Source organism: Poecilia reticulata, linkage group LG7, assembly GCF_000633615.1.
Source record: "Poecilia reticulata strain Guanapo linkage group LG7, Guppy_female_1.0+MT, whole genome shotgun sequence".
Lineage (NCBI taxonomy): Eukaryota > Metazoa > Chordata > Actinopteri > Cyprinodontiformes > Poeciliidae > Poecilia > Poecilia reticulata.
This window is the reverse complement of record NC_024337.1, coordinates 12,939,289-12,954,342: the sequence shown is the minus strand read 5'-3', so window position 1 is coordinate 12,954,342 and position 15,054 is coordinate 12,939,289. Positions and strand designations below refer to the sequence as shown.

Here is a 15,054-nt window from a genome sequence, read left to right as displayed (position 1 = left end):
CACACATGCGTTCAAGCAGATTTGAGTGATTCAGCACAGTGAGCTGCCATTTAGCCACTCTGCCTGATTATTAGCCGAAGCTGGACCGACTGGACCGACCGGACCGACGGGACCGATAGTCGAACCGCCTGAGCTGAGAGTCTGTGTGGAATTTGTTCAATCACTTTTCTGCACGTCAGATTGATCTGATCGGTTGCAGATCRTAAAAATAAAGCATAAAACCTGCGCAGTCCGTTTCTCTGTCCGGTAAAATCTTAGCAAACCTTCGACTGTTTCAGCTGCTTGTTCTTTAACAAAGTAGCTTTAAAACAAACTGCGGTTTCTCAGCSAAGCATTTCATGGTTTTTAGCTTAAGACAAAGAACTTTTGTAAATTAATCYRCAATAATCACTTTGTAGCTTTAATCATTTGATTGAATAAATAGTTTATTGGTATGTTTTGTAGCATTSGCTTTATTTAAGTTCCTCATAGCTTTCTTTGGTGTTGGTTTTATTTGTTTCTCTACACAATAAGTCTGATATGGAACAACGAATGCAGATTATTTTACTTATAACATGGAAAAAATTGTGTTATGAGTGGAAAACATCACATTTTTATCAATACTCAAGAATTACTGACTTGAAACAAGCTCCTGTTTCTTGCTGAAATGTTACTTGTGAGATAATTTTCTCTTATTCAAGTGTACTAAGACATTTCCAAGATCAAAAGTATTTGGTCAGACCTGAGAGRCCTGGACCGTACCAGGTCCTTCATTTGGGTCCTAAACCATTAAGTGATTGATAAACTAACAAAATATTTTAAAATCTATTCTCTGAGCTCCAGTGGAAGGAGTTTAGAAATGGCTGATGTGCTCCAGCTTCCTGGTTTCAGTGAATTGCAGCAACTTAGCAACTTGCAACATTCTCTGAATGTATTGTAGAAAGTCAGAAGCTTCTAGTATTTTACTTATGCTGTTAACGCAGTGAGCAAATCCTGCAACGTTAAGATCAGTGGTGAGGACAGAAATCATCTTTGAATCTACAAACAGAAGCCAATATTTAAAAAAATAATCATTTATAAGACAAAAACAAAACCACACGTATAAGATATTAATGYAGTTATTGAAAATGTGATGAAAACACAGAGAGGTGGAGAAAACAATCAGTGTTCATGAGTTACAACCGCAGCATAAACCAGTTTGGTCATTACGTTACWGAGATTCTGTCCTTGCAGGCGGAGGTTTTAATTCGCTGAGGCATGTAAACGCWAGATAAAGTTAAACACTTCCATCAATTCTTGTGCCTCTTCAAGTCCCACCTCAGCTAAGGAATTACTACAACTCCCATGATGCCTGTTGAGGCACTCACAGATAAAGAAATGTGACCTTGATGCCTTTCAGCAGCCGAGGTTTAAATGCAGATGGGAAAAGGCGATAAACAGCAGAGCGGAGCCTCTCCTGGTGAGAAAACGTGAGCTGACCTTGATTCTCAACCTCCTTCTCCGCCACCGGAGGATCTGCTTCGCTCCTGCAGCCGCACAACACCAGCCTGCGCCTCTTCAGACGGACTTTCTGCAGARTGACTGCTGGACAGCGGGAGCGAAATGACAGCTTGACCCAARACGTTTCTTTAGWTAAACAGCAGCAACAAAAATACTGACGGCTGGAAATCTGAGCAGAGAGAAACGAGCACCGACGCACCAATCAGATCAAATATGAAGATGGCTGATGAGAGAGTCTCTGGTCAACCGACACTGTAAAAACTCAGAGTCTTACTAAAGGTTTTCGTTTAACTTCTAGTGAAAATATCATAGTACTCTTCAAATAAGACAAAATTTACTTTTCAGYGAGGTACAGAAGCTTGTTTTAAGTCAATATTTCTAAAAATGTATTTAAAAAAAGTAGTTCCACTGGCAGATTATTTCATTTCTAACATTGGGAAATATCTGAGTGAAAAAAATTACCAATGAAACTCATACGTTTTTAGGAATTATTGACTTAAAACAAGCTTCTATTTCTTGCTGAAACGTTATTTCTAAGTTAGTTTTGTCTTATTTCAAGTGGATTAAGATATTTGCACTAGAAACTAGACCAACATACTTGGTGAGACGTTCTGGTTTTTCATRGTGGACAGGATTGCAGTTCATCAAACGGACCAGCAAACCATAAAAACAACCACAAACACACCAGGAARAACCTCAGAGGACTCATCCATCCACAGCAAGAGCATAAACTCCACACAGAAAGGCCACAGGATCTTCCTGCTGCAAACAAATTCACTAACAAATCTGCAGAATCACAAAAACCGGGTGTGGAGACAACTGTACGGTGTCTGATGAGGACATAATTCTGCACAGCAAACCCCACCGGAGCCTGAAGCATGCATGAGTGAGCTTAGCTTAACCGACCACCAGAAGTCTGAAAAGGTAAAGCACAGCTGGTACAGCAAGGTGTGTTTCTGTGTGTGTGTCTGGAAAATGCATTCCTGGAAACACACAGCAAAAACACAAAACCTCATAACCAGTTCTTTCTCCATCAACATCAAGGAATTATTCACCCAAAACAAACTCCTACATCTTGCTAAAAAGTTACTTGTAAGTTAGTTTTGTCTTATTTCAAGTGTATGTTTCGTCTAGTTTCCCCTGTAAAATATCTTAGTTCACTTGAAATGAGACAAAACAARATATAGGCGCTTGTTTTAAGTCAATAATTCCTTAATATTGGTGAAAAGTAATCTGTCAGTGGAGTTGGTACCCTATAGTGGGGTCGGGAGGGTTGCTGGTGCCCATCTCCAGTTATCGTTTCGGGTGAGAGGTGGGGTCACCTGGACAGGTYGCCAGTCTGTTGCAGGGCAACACAGAGACACCATGCACACACACACTGACACCTAGGGGCAATTTAGAGAGGCCAATTAACCTGACAGTCATGTTTTTGGACTGTGGGAGGAAACTGGAGTACCTGGAGAAAACCCACCATGCACAGGGAGAACATGCAAACTCCATGCAGAAAGACCGGGGCTGGGAATCGAACCCAGAACCTTCTTGCTGCAAGGCAACAGCTCTACCAACTGCGCCACTGTGCAGCCCCCCCTTCTAAATCAATATTAGAAACAAATTACTGATAAAAGGTTCCTCATAAGTTAATTTAGTCTTATTTCAAGTGTGCTAGGATATTTGCTCTAGAAACTAAACCAACAATCATTGGTAAGATTTGGTGTTTTTTGCAGTGAACTCACAGTTTTAACTCAGAATCAAACATCTGCAGCATTCAGTTACAAAAAGGGAACAAAACAGTTCAGAAGGTCTCAAAATCCATTGAAACTGCTGGAGAAATGCTTCATCATGTCTAACAAACTGTATTCACCTGTCAAATATAACGACTTTAACTCTTTCTCTGCAAACAAATGCATAAAAACCTGGAAATTTACCCAGATGTGAGCAAGTGAAAAATATCCGAGCTGCACTGAAGGGGAACAAAGACAGAGGATTTTTTGTGTCTTTAAACCCGAGTAACTCTGAGTAACTCAATCTCACTCTTCCACATTTAACCCGACTCCTCCGGCTCCTTATTGTGTCTCATTAAAGCTGTTCATTACCGACTCTGCATGTGATTATAGGACTCCCTCATCTTCTATTTTTGAATATGCTGATGTAACGCAAATCTTCATTTAATGGCATCCCATTTTTGGCTTCCTCCATCTTTACAGATTCAGTCGCAGCATGTTTTTTTTTTTTGGTCAGACGTATTTTAGATGTAATTTCATTATTTATCAATAAGTCAAAAACACATCATGTTTATTTTTTAAAACTGAACCCGAGCTGAAGCTTTATACTCCTGGAAAATTTATTTCTACTACACAACTGATTCATTTCTTCATATTGGGTGTTAATGTGAGGTTATTTGCATTTTTTCAGATTAATTCCCCAGTAAATATATTTCCTTTCTTACAGAGTCACTCATTTCTCCACCTTTTGACTTGCAGATTTGGGCTCCAGAGTCTTTTTCCTTCATAACAAATGCAAAACCACAAACTGGTTGGATAAACAAATCCATATGAGCAGCAGTGGAAGAGGAGGAGAAAATGAGCTGCAGATAAATAATATTTGTATAATTATGATGCTTATATTATAATCATAAAAATGTTTTCTATTCATACTTTCACTTAAATCCACTTTAAAAAATGAAAGTTTAACTGCTAATTATTTTATTTTAGAGTAAGACCTACTGGAGAAATTTCTACCAGCACAAGTTGGATCTTGTCTGTGTTTTAAATTAAAATAATGACGACATCCTGATAATGTTGAGTCTAAAATGAGTTTTTAAAAGAGAAAAGTCAACATGGTGGTGATATGATGGAGAGGCGGATGTGATTGGTTACTTTGGCCTCCAGTGTCTGTGACTGATTCTTCGCTCTGCAGCAGCAGACGAAGCCAAAATCATTAAGGAAAGTGACAAAGTGGCCAAATGGCTTCATTGTGATTTAGAAAACTTGCAGGCTGAACTTTTTCTAAAGCTGCTTTGTTCCTCATTATGATTCAAAACTTGTTTATTTGAAGGAAACAAATGATTTTGGTAGGTTATAAATCTGAAAGACATCAACCAGCAGCAGGAATGTCACACTTATTGGGTAAAAAGTCTTAAAATTAAAATTTCATTGAAGAAATGTGATCTCGTTTTAAAATATTTAGAAAATCCTATAAAGGAGTTTAAGTACTGAGGAAAAAAAAGCCCTCCAACATTAACAGTTTTACAGTTTTACCACCAGAGTCATTCCCCCCGCCTGTTAATACAACCCGTTTGCTCCTGTTCTTCTCCAGGCTGSAGCATAAAAAGTGATTTTCTACATATTCGTCGTTTGTTTCACGCCAAGCCCAGCTAACATGTTTGTCTCTGAAAATCTTTATCTCCGTCTCGTTGGAGCAAAGCACACGGCTCCAGTTGATAGTAGGACAGGAATGGCTTTTTTATGTTATGCCTCCCAAACAAGCAGCTGGCATCTTGATCAGACTGCAGATATGCGAATGTTTAGGCAAGAATCTGTTTTCCTTCTGACATTTTTCACTGAAATTATTGGATGTTTTTGACTTCTTCACTTAGATTATGATGGATTCATTGCCTTGGGTAGTAAATTCGATCACTTTCATTCTCACTGGTCTACATATTTGATAAGTGAGCTGTTTTTATTTAAATAAGTGTAACCTAAACCTGTTACAGGTAATATGGGAGTATAAAGAAATGTACTCCAAGCCTGATCCAGGCAGCTTGACGAGGAAGGAGGTCAGCATGACATGCAGATTATTATTAAGACATTAACACGGCGTCCTGCAACGTTTGGATGCATCTCTGGTCCAGCAGACCTGAATCAAATGGCTAAATTACCTCCTCAGCATGTATTAAACTCTGGTAATTATAATATTAATATATCCAGGTGCACTGATGTAGATACACATCTAAACGTTGCAGGACGCCGGCCTGAGACTGCTGAACTGAACTTCAAGTAGAGTCAGAAAGATCTCAAACTGCTGAGAGAGATAAAAAAAATAACCTTAGCTAGTTAATTTAAACCATTTTTATCAAGTATTTTTTGTTTTTTCTGCAGATGGATGTAATGTTTCTAGCTTTCTGTAAGGAAATTGGTTAGAAACCCCAAACCAAGATAAGGTTTGGATGGTCTGTTTTCCATAACACGTTAAAATGTATATCAGCTTTAATGAAACAGCCCTTTTCAAAGGTTACAAACCTCAACTTCCTTCCCTGTGAAGAAAGTCCAGGTTTGCAACCTTGGAAAAATAATATCTGGAAACTAAAACTCTCAAACTGATCAAAAAACCATGTAAGGTTGGAATTCTTGGATTTCAAACCAAAAAAAAAATCATAAATTTAGAGTAAAATGGACTGGAAATCTGGTTAGTGAGTCCAGGTTAGTGACTATTTATTAATCTGAGTCAGAACAAAAGGAGCAGAGGGAGGATCAACATGAGCAACGAGGAGATCTGAAGGATGGCAATGAAACGGGAACAGCAGGAACAACCCAGAGAGGTGAAACCAGAAAACTGAGCAACTCTGCAAAAACATGACAAAGTCAAACTCTTAAAAGAGTAAATACCTGCACAACTGAACAGATTTAAAGGCWACACTTTAGACATGAAGGCTTCATTTAGTTTGAACCTGAAGCATTTTCTGATGTTTCATCACGTTTTAAAAATAGCAACAATTTAGTGGTGGGATTCTAAAAACGCCCCGGAGCTCTGGGTTCATCCATATTCTCATTTCATTTCCAGTTCGGATCCAGTTCCCACCCAAAACGCCGCTTTCTCGAGGGAAATAAGCAACATTCAGCATCAACAGAAATAATTCACTGAAAGGAGCAGGGAGGAGGAGGAGGAGGTTAAACCACAGAGCTCCTGTCAACATATCTGTATCATGACATATGGGAGCAGTGGGGAGAGAGGAGCTCCCAGTGGAGCTCCAGCAGCTGTATGCCTCCGTCTATTCAGGCTCAGCCACAGCAGGAACGGCAGCCGGACCTGAAGGTTCGGTCCGGGAGACAAATGGGCTCAGAGGGGGAGGTATCTAATCTCTCTACGGTCTGGTCGGGTTCTGCACATTTCTGTCGCCAGATCAGCTCGGTAACATGCCGGGGCGCGGGCGCGCACACGCTGATGAACCGACCGAGAAGCATGCACTGGTAGACCAACATGGAGAACCCGCACACGCACGCATTTCTAGGCTGCTTAATGAGCAGAAAGCCGTGCGGGATGCGATGCTTGTGTCTGCATCCCACACGGTTATCCAGTACAAAGCCACACGCATGCACACACGCGGACGCGTAGAGTACGCGTGGACACAGATGCGAGCACACCCCTCTTGTTCCGCACACCTCCGGTCCGGAGCGGTCTTACCTCCAGACCTGGCCCAGCTGCAGCACGTGAAGCACGGTTTGAAAGACCCACATGCAGATGGTGCAGCATCTCCGGGGGGAGCCGACTCTCACCGCCGCAGCAGGCGGGCCAGAGGACGCATACACCGGGGTAACATTCGCGGCGTTCACCGCTGGCGCGTTCCCACCGTGCTGGTCGCTGTCCTTGGTGCTTAACGTGCTGTCGCCCGCTGTGGCATCGGCGCCTGCCTCGCCTGCAGCCGCCGCCGCACAGCTCCCGCCGCTGCCCGAACCTTCCCCGCCGCTAAGATCCGAGTAGTCATACACGAACCACCTGAAACTCAGCACCTGCACGACAGCGGAGGGCACCACGACAAAGACCAGAGTCAAGCCGAACCACCAGTAGTCGCCTCTCAGGTAGTAGTCTGCGGCCAGCCACAGGTCGGTCGCTCCGTCGGAGAAAAAGACGAGCAGGGCGCAGAGCACCCAGCAGCAGTCCAGCAGGGTGTAGGGCTTCCCACCGGCGGCGGTGCAGCGGGACCGGGCCACGGGGTTCCCCGGCTCCGACAGGCTCCTGGGCGTGTTGTCATCTTCCACAGACACCGCTGCTCCATCCGACTTAGCGGCCATGTTGGTTAGGATAGGAGAGAAAGACAGGGAAAGAGGTGGGGAAACAGGAAAGAAAGGGAGGGGGCTGTAGCTGTGTGCAAGGAAGAGGGAGTGAGAAAGATTACATCATAACTAGCCTCATCATCAGCCAATTAATTGTGAGGTACCATAACTAAGAGCGCTGTTAACACCGTGTCACCAGCGAGATGTTTTCAGGACATCCGGCGCGCAGACAGAACCAAGCCCGACCCGCAGGAAGGTGTTAGTTCACCCATCAGGTAATGTTTGCCAGGTTTTGGCTGCTCTCTCTGCAGCGTGCTGCTGCAGCGCACATGACGACACCGCCGTTAAACTTCTAAATATTACACCCAGCTCCTGTCAGTCCGAGAAGGCGTGAACCCGCCTCCTGTCGGGGGACGCCACAAATCGCAGAGACACTGAGAAGTTGTTGGGTTTTCCATCCAGAGGCAGAGACCGCATGCGGCKTTCTGCTTCCCAGGCAGACAGAGGTAAGAAATCACATGAGCTCACCGGCGAACCCGCTGTCTGCTGGGAGGTTAAAGGCTAACACTGTTTGTTCTGTCTGTCAGGCTCCTTCAGACACAAGCAGCCTCAGAGAGCACAGCCCTGTGTTCCTCTCACAAAACAAACTGTTCTTTATGGTTTCACTCGCACAGATGGAAAACCGAATATCTGTTTAGAGGAAGGCACACAGGGCATTACAGTGGAAATATTATGTGAAATAATACTTCCGCTTTACATTATGCTGTAGTTTTATTTCCTCATCAAAAACATACAAAGCGTGTTTTGATTCTTTCATGCATATTTTAATCTCCATGGCAACCACTCTGTCTCACCGAGCCCCACCTTTTCCCCAAAGATCCTCCTCAGAGCTGCAGTCTCCAAACTTCTGCCTCACAGAGCAGCAGCCCTCCCCCAACTCAGCTCCTTCAGACTAGCCAGCAGCAATTAGCAAACACCTTGTCATGTGGTGTGGTTGGTRGTGGTGAGGATAGAACGCTGAGACCCAGGTTATGGTGAAGATGATGATGTTTAATGATGAACACAGTCCTGGYTCAGGCAGCAAATTAGCACGTAGCTTATACCGGTAGCAACTGACAAAGGACTGGACATGGAAACAAACAACCTCAGGACTTAACAGTTCTACTGAGGGGAAAGCAACGTAGACGCTTACAAAGACGTGCGACGACTGACGTATGACTACAATAGACAAGGATCCGACGAGGAACACAGACAACAGGTGAGACTAAATACACATGGGGTAATCAAGGGAACGAGACACACCTGGGAGACAATCAACGGGGGAAGACGCAGAGACAGGAGTCACAGGATCACAAAAAAAAACTCTAAAATAAACACACAGAAACACGGATCATGACACACCTGGTGGAGCTGCACGTCACCATGTTGTGCAACGCTAGTGAAAAAGCTGTTAAAGGGTTGCGATGACTTCCTGGAAGAGCGGCACTCTCTTAAAGAGACATCAGACTTCTTTTAAGTCATGTTTGATATGCAAAGCCTTTCTGTAACTACTGAAGCTAACAGTTACTTGATTGTGCTATAAGATGACTTTATGTGGCTGGAAAGCACATAATATCTCCCATGGCAACCATTCTGTTTGCCAAACCTTCGGTCTCACAAAACACCGTCTTTTCCCTGCAGCTCAGTTCAGTTTGCTGTTACAGGCGTTTCATTCAGATGAGTTTAATATTAAAGGTTGTGGTGGAAAAGAAAAACTCCGTCCCTCTGAGACACATGGTGGAGGTAGCATCATGCTGCGGGATGCTTTTGTCCAGCTGGACTGAGGTGACAGGAAACTGGATGGAAATATGCTGGAGTTTTACCTCAAGCAAGCAACCACAGTTACAATATAATGCTTTAGATAAAAGCATATTTGTGAGTTAGAATGGCCTAGTCAAAGTCCAGACCTCAAAATTTATGCTTAATAAATATAGTCTTCATCTAAGTTGGACATATGAATATATCGACAAAACAAATATTGAAAACATTAAGTTTTGCTTCCACTTGATGATGAGCTACTTTAGGCTCTATAAAGTTTGTGACTAATGAGAAAAAATATAAATTTAATGAAAACTTTTGCAGGGATGCTTAGCTCAAGATGATGTAATTCATTTTGAGAGTTCATTATGCATCAATTCCAACCTTACAGCCAAACTGAATGAGATATTTCTTTGATGAATAAACATAATCCTATATGGCTCAGTGAGTTACTCCRTCTAGTTTTTATGGCTGAAGAAGATTTTAAAGGGCCAGTTCAACAGCAATGCTTTAAAAGGTTGTGCAGCTTCGAGGTAGCTGCATGCAGATGAAATCTGAAAAAGTGTCCTCAAGTTGCAGATGCACCAGCGTGTAGCTGCTTTGGCACATTAAATGTCTTTTCACATCCAGGGACCAGACTGAACTGGTGCCAGACCAGACAGTAACTCTGCTGCTTCCTTTTTTTAATCTGGCTCTTTAAAGTGCATTCGTCTGATTTTAACAAGGCAGTGATGCATGAAGCTGACAGCATACAAAGCGACTGGCCTGTTTACAGCAGTGAGCATGCTAATTGATAAGATCCCATAAACTCTGCGCAGAACAGGCAGTAAAAACCTTCGGTGACTTACCGCTCTGTGCTTCACTGCCCTCAGCCAGCCGGACACTGCAGAGCTTCTTCCAGCTGGGGGTCCAGGCAGAAGGACGTGGATCTAGAAATGACATCCAGTTTGTTCATCTCCAAATATCCACATCTGGACTGGAAGGACTGACTGGAGAGTCTGTGACCAGCGATAACATTTACATCTAGGAGCCGAGGTTTCAGCTCTGCACATGCAATATTTCATAGCTTTTACTTTCCAACTTATATTAGTAACTTACTGGGAGTGGTGATGACCTCTGACCTGAACCTTCAGAGCCACATTAAGACAGTCACAAAGTCGGCCTTCTATCACCTGAAGAACATCTCTAGGATTAGAGGACTGATGTCTCAGCACGATCTAGAGAAACTCATCCATGCGTTTATCTTTAGCTGGATGATAACAAATCAATCAAACAGCTGCAGCTGATCCAGAAGCTGCTGCTGCTGTTCTGACTAAAACCAGGAAGATAGAGACATAACACCAGTTTTAAAATCCCTCCACTGTAAAGCTCCCTGTAGCTCAGAGAATAGACTTTAAAATACTGATGTTAGTTTATAAATCACTGTTTAGCACCACAATACATTAAAGATCTGTTATTACTGTACCAACCGTCTGGACCCCTCAGATCTTCTGGTTCTGGTTCTGCTCTGCATCCCCAGAACCAGAACCAAAYGAGGAGAAGCAGCATTCAGTTTCTATGCACCACAGATTTGGAACAAACTTCCAGAAAACTGTAAAACAGCTGAAACACTGACTGCCTTTAAATCTCAACTTAAAACCCACCTGTTTAGAGTTGCTTATTTTTAATGTTTTTATCCTTATTTTTTAATTTCTTTTTATTTCTCTTTCTCACTGTTTCCTTTTAAATGCTTTCTCAAAATCTCTTTCTCTTCCTCAGTGTTTATTCTATGTCACATGCTGTTTTTATTTTTATTTTAATTATGTGAAGCACTTTGAAATGCCTTGCTGCTGAAATGTGCTATACAAATAAAGTTTGATTGATTGATTGATTGATAGACAAAACAAATCTGAATAATTTTCTCTTTTAGTTCAATAATTAACATCATGTGAATGACCTTTGATTGTAATCAAGCCAGATGAAAATGAAAGACGTTTTTATTTAGAATGTTTCTAGTTTTTCGTCCCACAGGGGCCAATACTTGGTCCCACTCTTTTCTCCACTTGTGACATAGCAAATCCTGCTGTAGATTCATATATTCACCTTTATGCTGATGACACAGTCCTCTCCTCCACTGTCCTGTTATAGATTCACTACGTCTGATGAGTTTTATTAGAATCCATTTCCAGTCTACATGCTAAGAAGTCATTTCTAAGAACAAAGTCATTTGGTTTGGTAAAAAAAAAAGGAGACGCACCATCAATGCATCGCCATGAATCTGCATCCTTAATGTTTGGTAGACAAAATGTTTTCCTTTCAGAAGAAAAATATAGTTAAATTGACGACTGAGACCAAATCTAACAACGCGCTCCTTTCATTTCATCTGCAGTGAAAACATCGGGGCCACTGAACGCTCTCCACATGTTTGACTATTACGATGACGTCATCTACAGATCAGCATCCAAAGATTTGCTCCATAAACTTCATATTATTTAGATTATCATTAAAATCTCTTTTGGTTTTTCTCTCTGTGTTTGACGCTCAAACTGCAAACCTGATTCTGTTAACATTTTCTAAAATCTTCTTCTGCGTCCGGCTTGTTGTCCTTTCAGTTTACTGGAAGGAAATACAGAAAAATCCACAAACTGGACATCTTCAGTATTCTGTTCTTCTAAATGCTGAAATTCATTTACTGTTTTCATGTCTAAATTGTGTCATTTTGCCTTTTGCCAGGCTACAGATGCGATAATATATTTGTTCTTAGCTTGTTATTTTGTCCGATTAAATAAAGATAGAATTAAAAAAATCTTTCTAACCAATCAAAGCTCATTTACTGAATAATTCTGCCTGATATAGATGTAGATTGTGAACATCACAGGGTTCAGCGTCTTTCCCACCAACACTTTGACACGGAGAAGCTGGAATTAAGCCGACAGCCTTCCAGTCAGGATGCTGCTGCTCTCTCTGAAACAACCATCATGGCTTCCTCCCTGCTTCACGTCACAGAGAAACAGTTTACACACATCCTAATCACCGTCATGGTGATGAATCACAATGTTTAGAGTCAGGATTTAGTCAGCAGACTTCCAGTATTTTCTCATTTTAGTGCAGCAAAACTGACGGGATATTTTTTCATTTTCTTTTAAAACAGAAATAACCTCAGTTTAGTTACTGAAAGAAGGTGAAAGAAGTTTTACTTATTCTTCGCCTTGTAGATGCATTTGTGTCTCTTTAATCAGATAATTAATTTATTCATCTATTCTTTCCCCCCCACACACGATGATCAGAGCATCACTTGAGGGAAAACAGAAGATTTCCACCTTTTTCCTGGTTGTGATAAAACATGTTTCACCGAAAAGTTGCTGCGTTTTTCTCTGGATCAGGGTTGATGTTTCCTCCGGGAGTCGCCGTTTTCTCCCTGATTCACCTGAAACTCCCCCCCAGTCTGCGCATCAGTCCAGAAAAGAGCATCTCCTGATGAATGAGGGTCATTATGAGTTGGGGAGCATGGGGAGCTAATTACTGGTCTCAGATCAGCGGCGTTCTGTCGGGATGGACTTTGATGAATATACACACATAATCTGAGCTTCAGGGAGGTTTTAAAGCTTTTGAGGAAATCATCTACTGGTTTAATGATCTCACATTTCAAACTGTGTTATTTTTAAAGGAAAAGGACAGGAGTATGACAAACAACGTAAGCAGGTTTGCCTTTTTTATCGCGGAAGCTGATCATGTTGGCATGTTTTAAAACAAGCAAGTCTTTAACAAATAACACAATTTATCCTTCTAGCAGCCACTATTCTGCCTTTATTTTCATGAAAAAGTCATTTCAGTTCTGGAGGAAGAATCCTGGCCAAGCGATCCTTTCCTCAAACAGATTTTATCCTTTGTCTAGAAGCACAAAGAACCAAGTTTTTCTGCAGAAAACTTACGGCTGGAGCCAAAATAACGTTTGTGCAGAAATCAATTTTTATATATCTATATATGCTGCGAAAATTATGAACATTTGTCTCCTCGGGGTGCCGAACATGCTATGATCGAATCTGTAAACTCTGACAGAAGCAGGCTCAGGGTGGGCGGCCGTCTGCCGCCGAACAAAAGAGAAACCGAGGAGCAAAACGSCGAACGGCGAGCTGCAGCAGACACGATGTCGGACCAGAAACCAGCACCGGTTAAACAGACAAGCAGTTAGAAACGCAGGCCTGAACAAGTGGGAAATGTTGAAATCCTTTCTGCCATGAATTTATCTGAAAACAATAAAAGCTTTACTGTTTCTCAAAGAGATGATCCAGAAGTGTCCAAACTTTTTACAATTTGGACCTTTTGTTGAAATGGAAAGGCACAAAAATTGGTAAGTAAATTTGATATGTTTTTGGTTTCCCTGGACATATTTTAATAAAACGGACAAAGTTGTATGATTGGTAAGGAGATGGGATTTCTAAATCATGTTTATCCAAAAACGTTTCCTAAATTTTTCAGGTAGATTTTTTTTTTTACTATTTTCATACATGAAAAAACAACAAATCTTGTGTTTGAGGAACAAAACCTGAATATGTCAAGTCAATCTTTTTCAAAACTGCTTGCCGTATTTAGCCAATTAATGCCCAGGTCTGAATTTRAGTAAAAATCCTTGAAATTTATGATCTGATTTCCAATGAAATCAAACTAAAATGTGAATAATAATACTTTGGTTTGTATGCAGAGTTTCTTCTTATGAAGATTGTAATTTGTCAGCTGGAGGACCATCTTTGTATAAATCTTGAGTTGTTGTCGGGGGCCATAAATAGTCTTTCCAAGGGCCACTAACGGCCCCTGAGACGCAGTTTGAAGACCCCTGAGCTAAAGTGAAGTTCTTTTGTTACAACCGGTGCTCTTTTGTCTGCAGCTTTATGCATTACTCTCTTTATTTTCTTCTTTTTACAGTTAAAAAACAGAGAATAAGTTTTGTTTTAAACAGTTCAAATCTAATAAATAACTATATTAAACTTCTAACCTGTATTTCTTATGATGTTACAGAATGGAGGCTGCCTCTGGCTTCAGGTCCTCTTTACACTGCAAAAGCACAAAATCTCACCAGGTATTTTTTGTCTATTTTCTAGAACAAATATCTTAAGACAAAACTAACTTTTCAGCGAGATAAAGGAGCTTGTTTTCAGTCAATAATCCCTTAATATTAATGAAAAAGTTATAGTTWCATCGGCAGATTATTTCACCTATAAAACAGAAAAATGTTTAGTTAKAAGTGAAATTATCTGCCAAAGGAMCAAGAACTTTTTCATCAACATTCAGGAATCCTGGACTTGCTGAAAAGTTATTTTAACGTTAGTTTTGTCTTATTTCAATTGTACAAAGATATTTGAACTATAGACCATAAATTCTTTATGAAAATAAAATTTTGCAGAGGTAATGCACAGATTCCCCCCTGGAGTTTGTCTACATTCGGTTCCACTTTATAAAAATAGCTTATTTCATCACAACTTCTGATTTTGTTTAACTTTTAAGCTCCTACAGAAAAACACTAACTTACATTTCGTTGTGGAAATAATGACTGGGAAAACGCCAGCTGCTGTTTTACAGTGATAAAGGATCAGAATTAATTGCGCCTGCTGACACTGAGGGCCGACTTCTGTCAAATCATTAAATGTGACTTAAAGACGAGATGCTGCTTGACTTGGCTTTTTCAGAGGCCTTCATTTTTCTCTTTTAACAGTTTTAAAAATGGCTTCTCGCAGCAGAGGGATGTAGGCGGATGAAACAACACAGGAAGACGCAGCAAACAGCAGAGTGTGAAGAGCCTGCAAGACCAACA

The 15,054-nt window shown here is 41.2% G+C and overlaps 1 protein-coding gene and 1 long non-coding RNA gene across 4 annotated transcripts in view; one reads left to right on the top strand and one right to left on the bottom strand.

The window, feature by feature from the left end:
• Positions 1–7,840, bottom strand: part of xkr7b (XK, Kell blood group complex subunit-related family, member 7b) — a 66,041-nt gene extending 58,201 nt beyond the window's left edge. The window contains exons 1-2 of one of the 2 annotated variants that reach the window (XM_008414667.2): positions 7,658–7,840; positions 6,880–7,557 (exon numbers count right to left, since the gene is read on the bottom strand). In XM_008414667.2, the coding sequence (XP_008412889.1) occupies positions 6,880–7,487 (608 nt within the window). In that variant the 5' untranslated portion in view covers positions 7,488–7,557; positions 7,658–7,840. Of the gene's footprint in view, positions 1–6,879 lie in introns of both variants that reach the window. The other variant, XM_008414666.2, reaches the window with a different exon arrangement.
• On the top strand, positions 7,653–15,048 carry LOC108166432 (uncharacterized). Of its 2 annotated transcripts, none has more exons than XR_001776787.1 (4): positions 7,653–7,744; positions 7,839–7,975; positions 14,262–14,322; positions 14,956–15,048. It is a non-coding gene; the product is annotated as an uncharacterized LOC108166432 (long non-coding RNA). The 2 variants fall into 2 exon arrangements; XR_001776786.1 differs by having other exon boundaries at positions 11,635–14,322.
• The last annotated feature ends 6 nt before the right edge of the window (positions 15,049–15,054 follow it).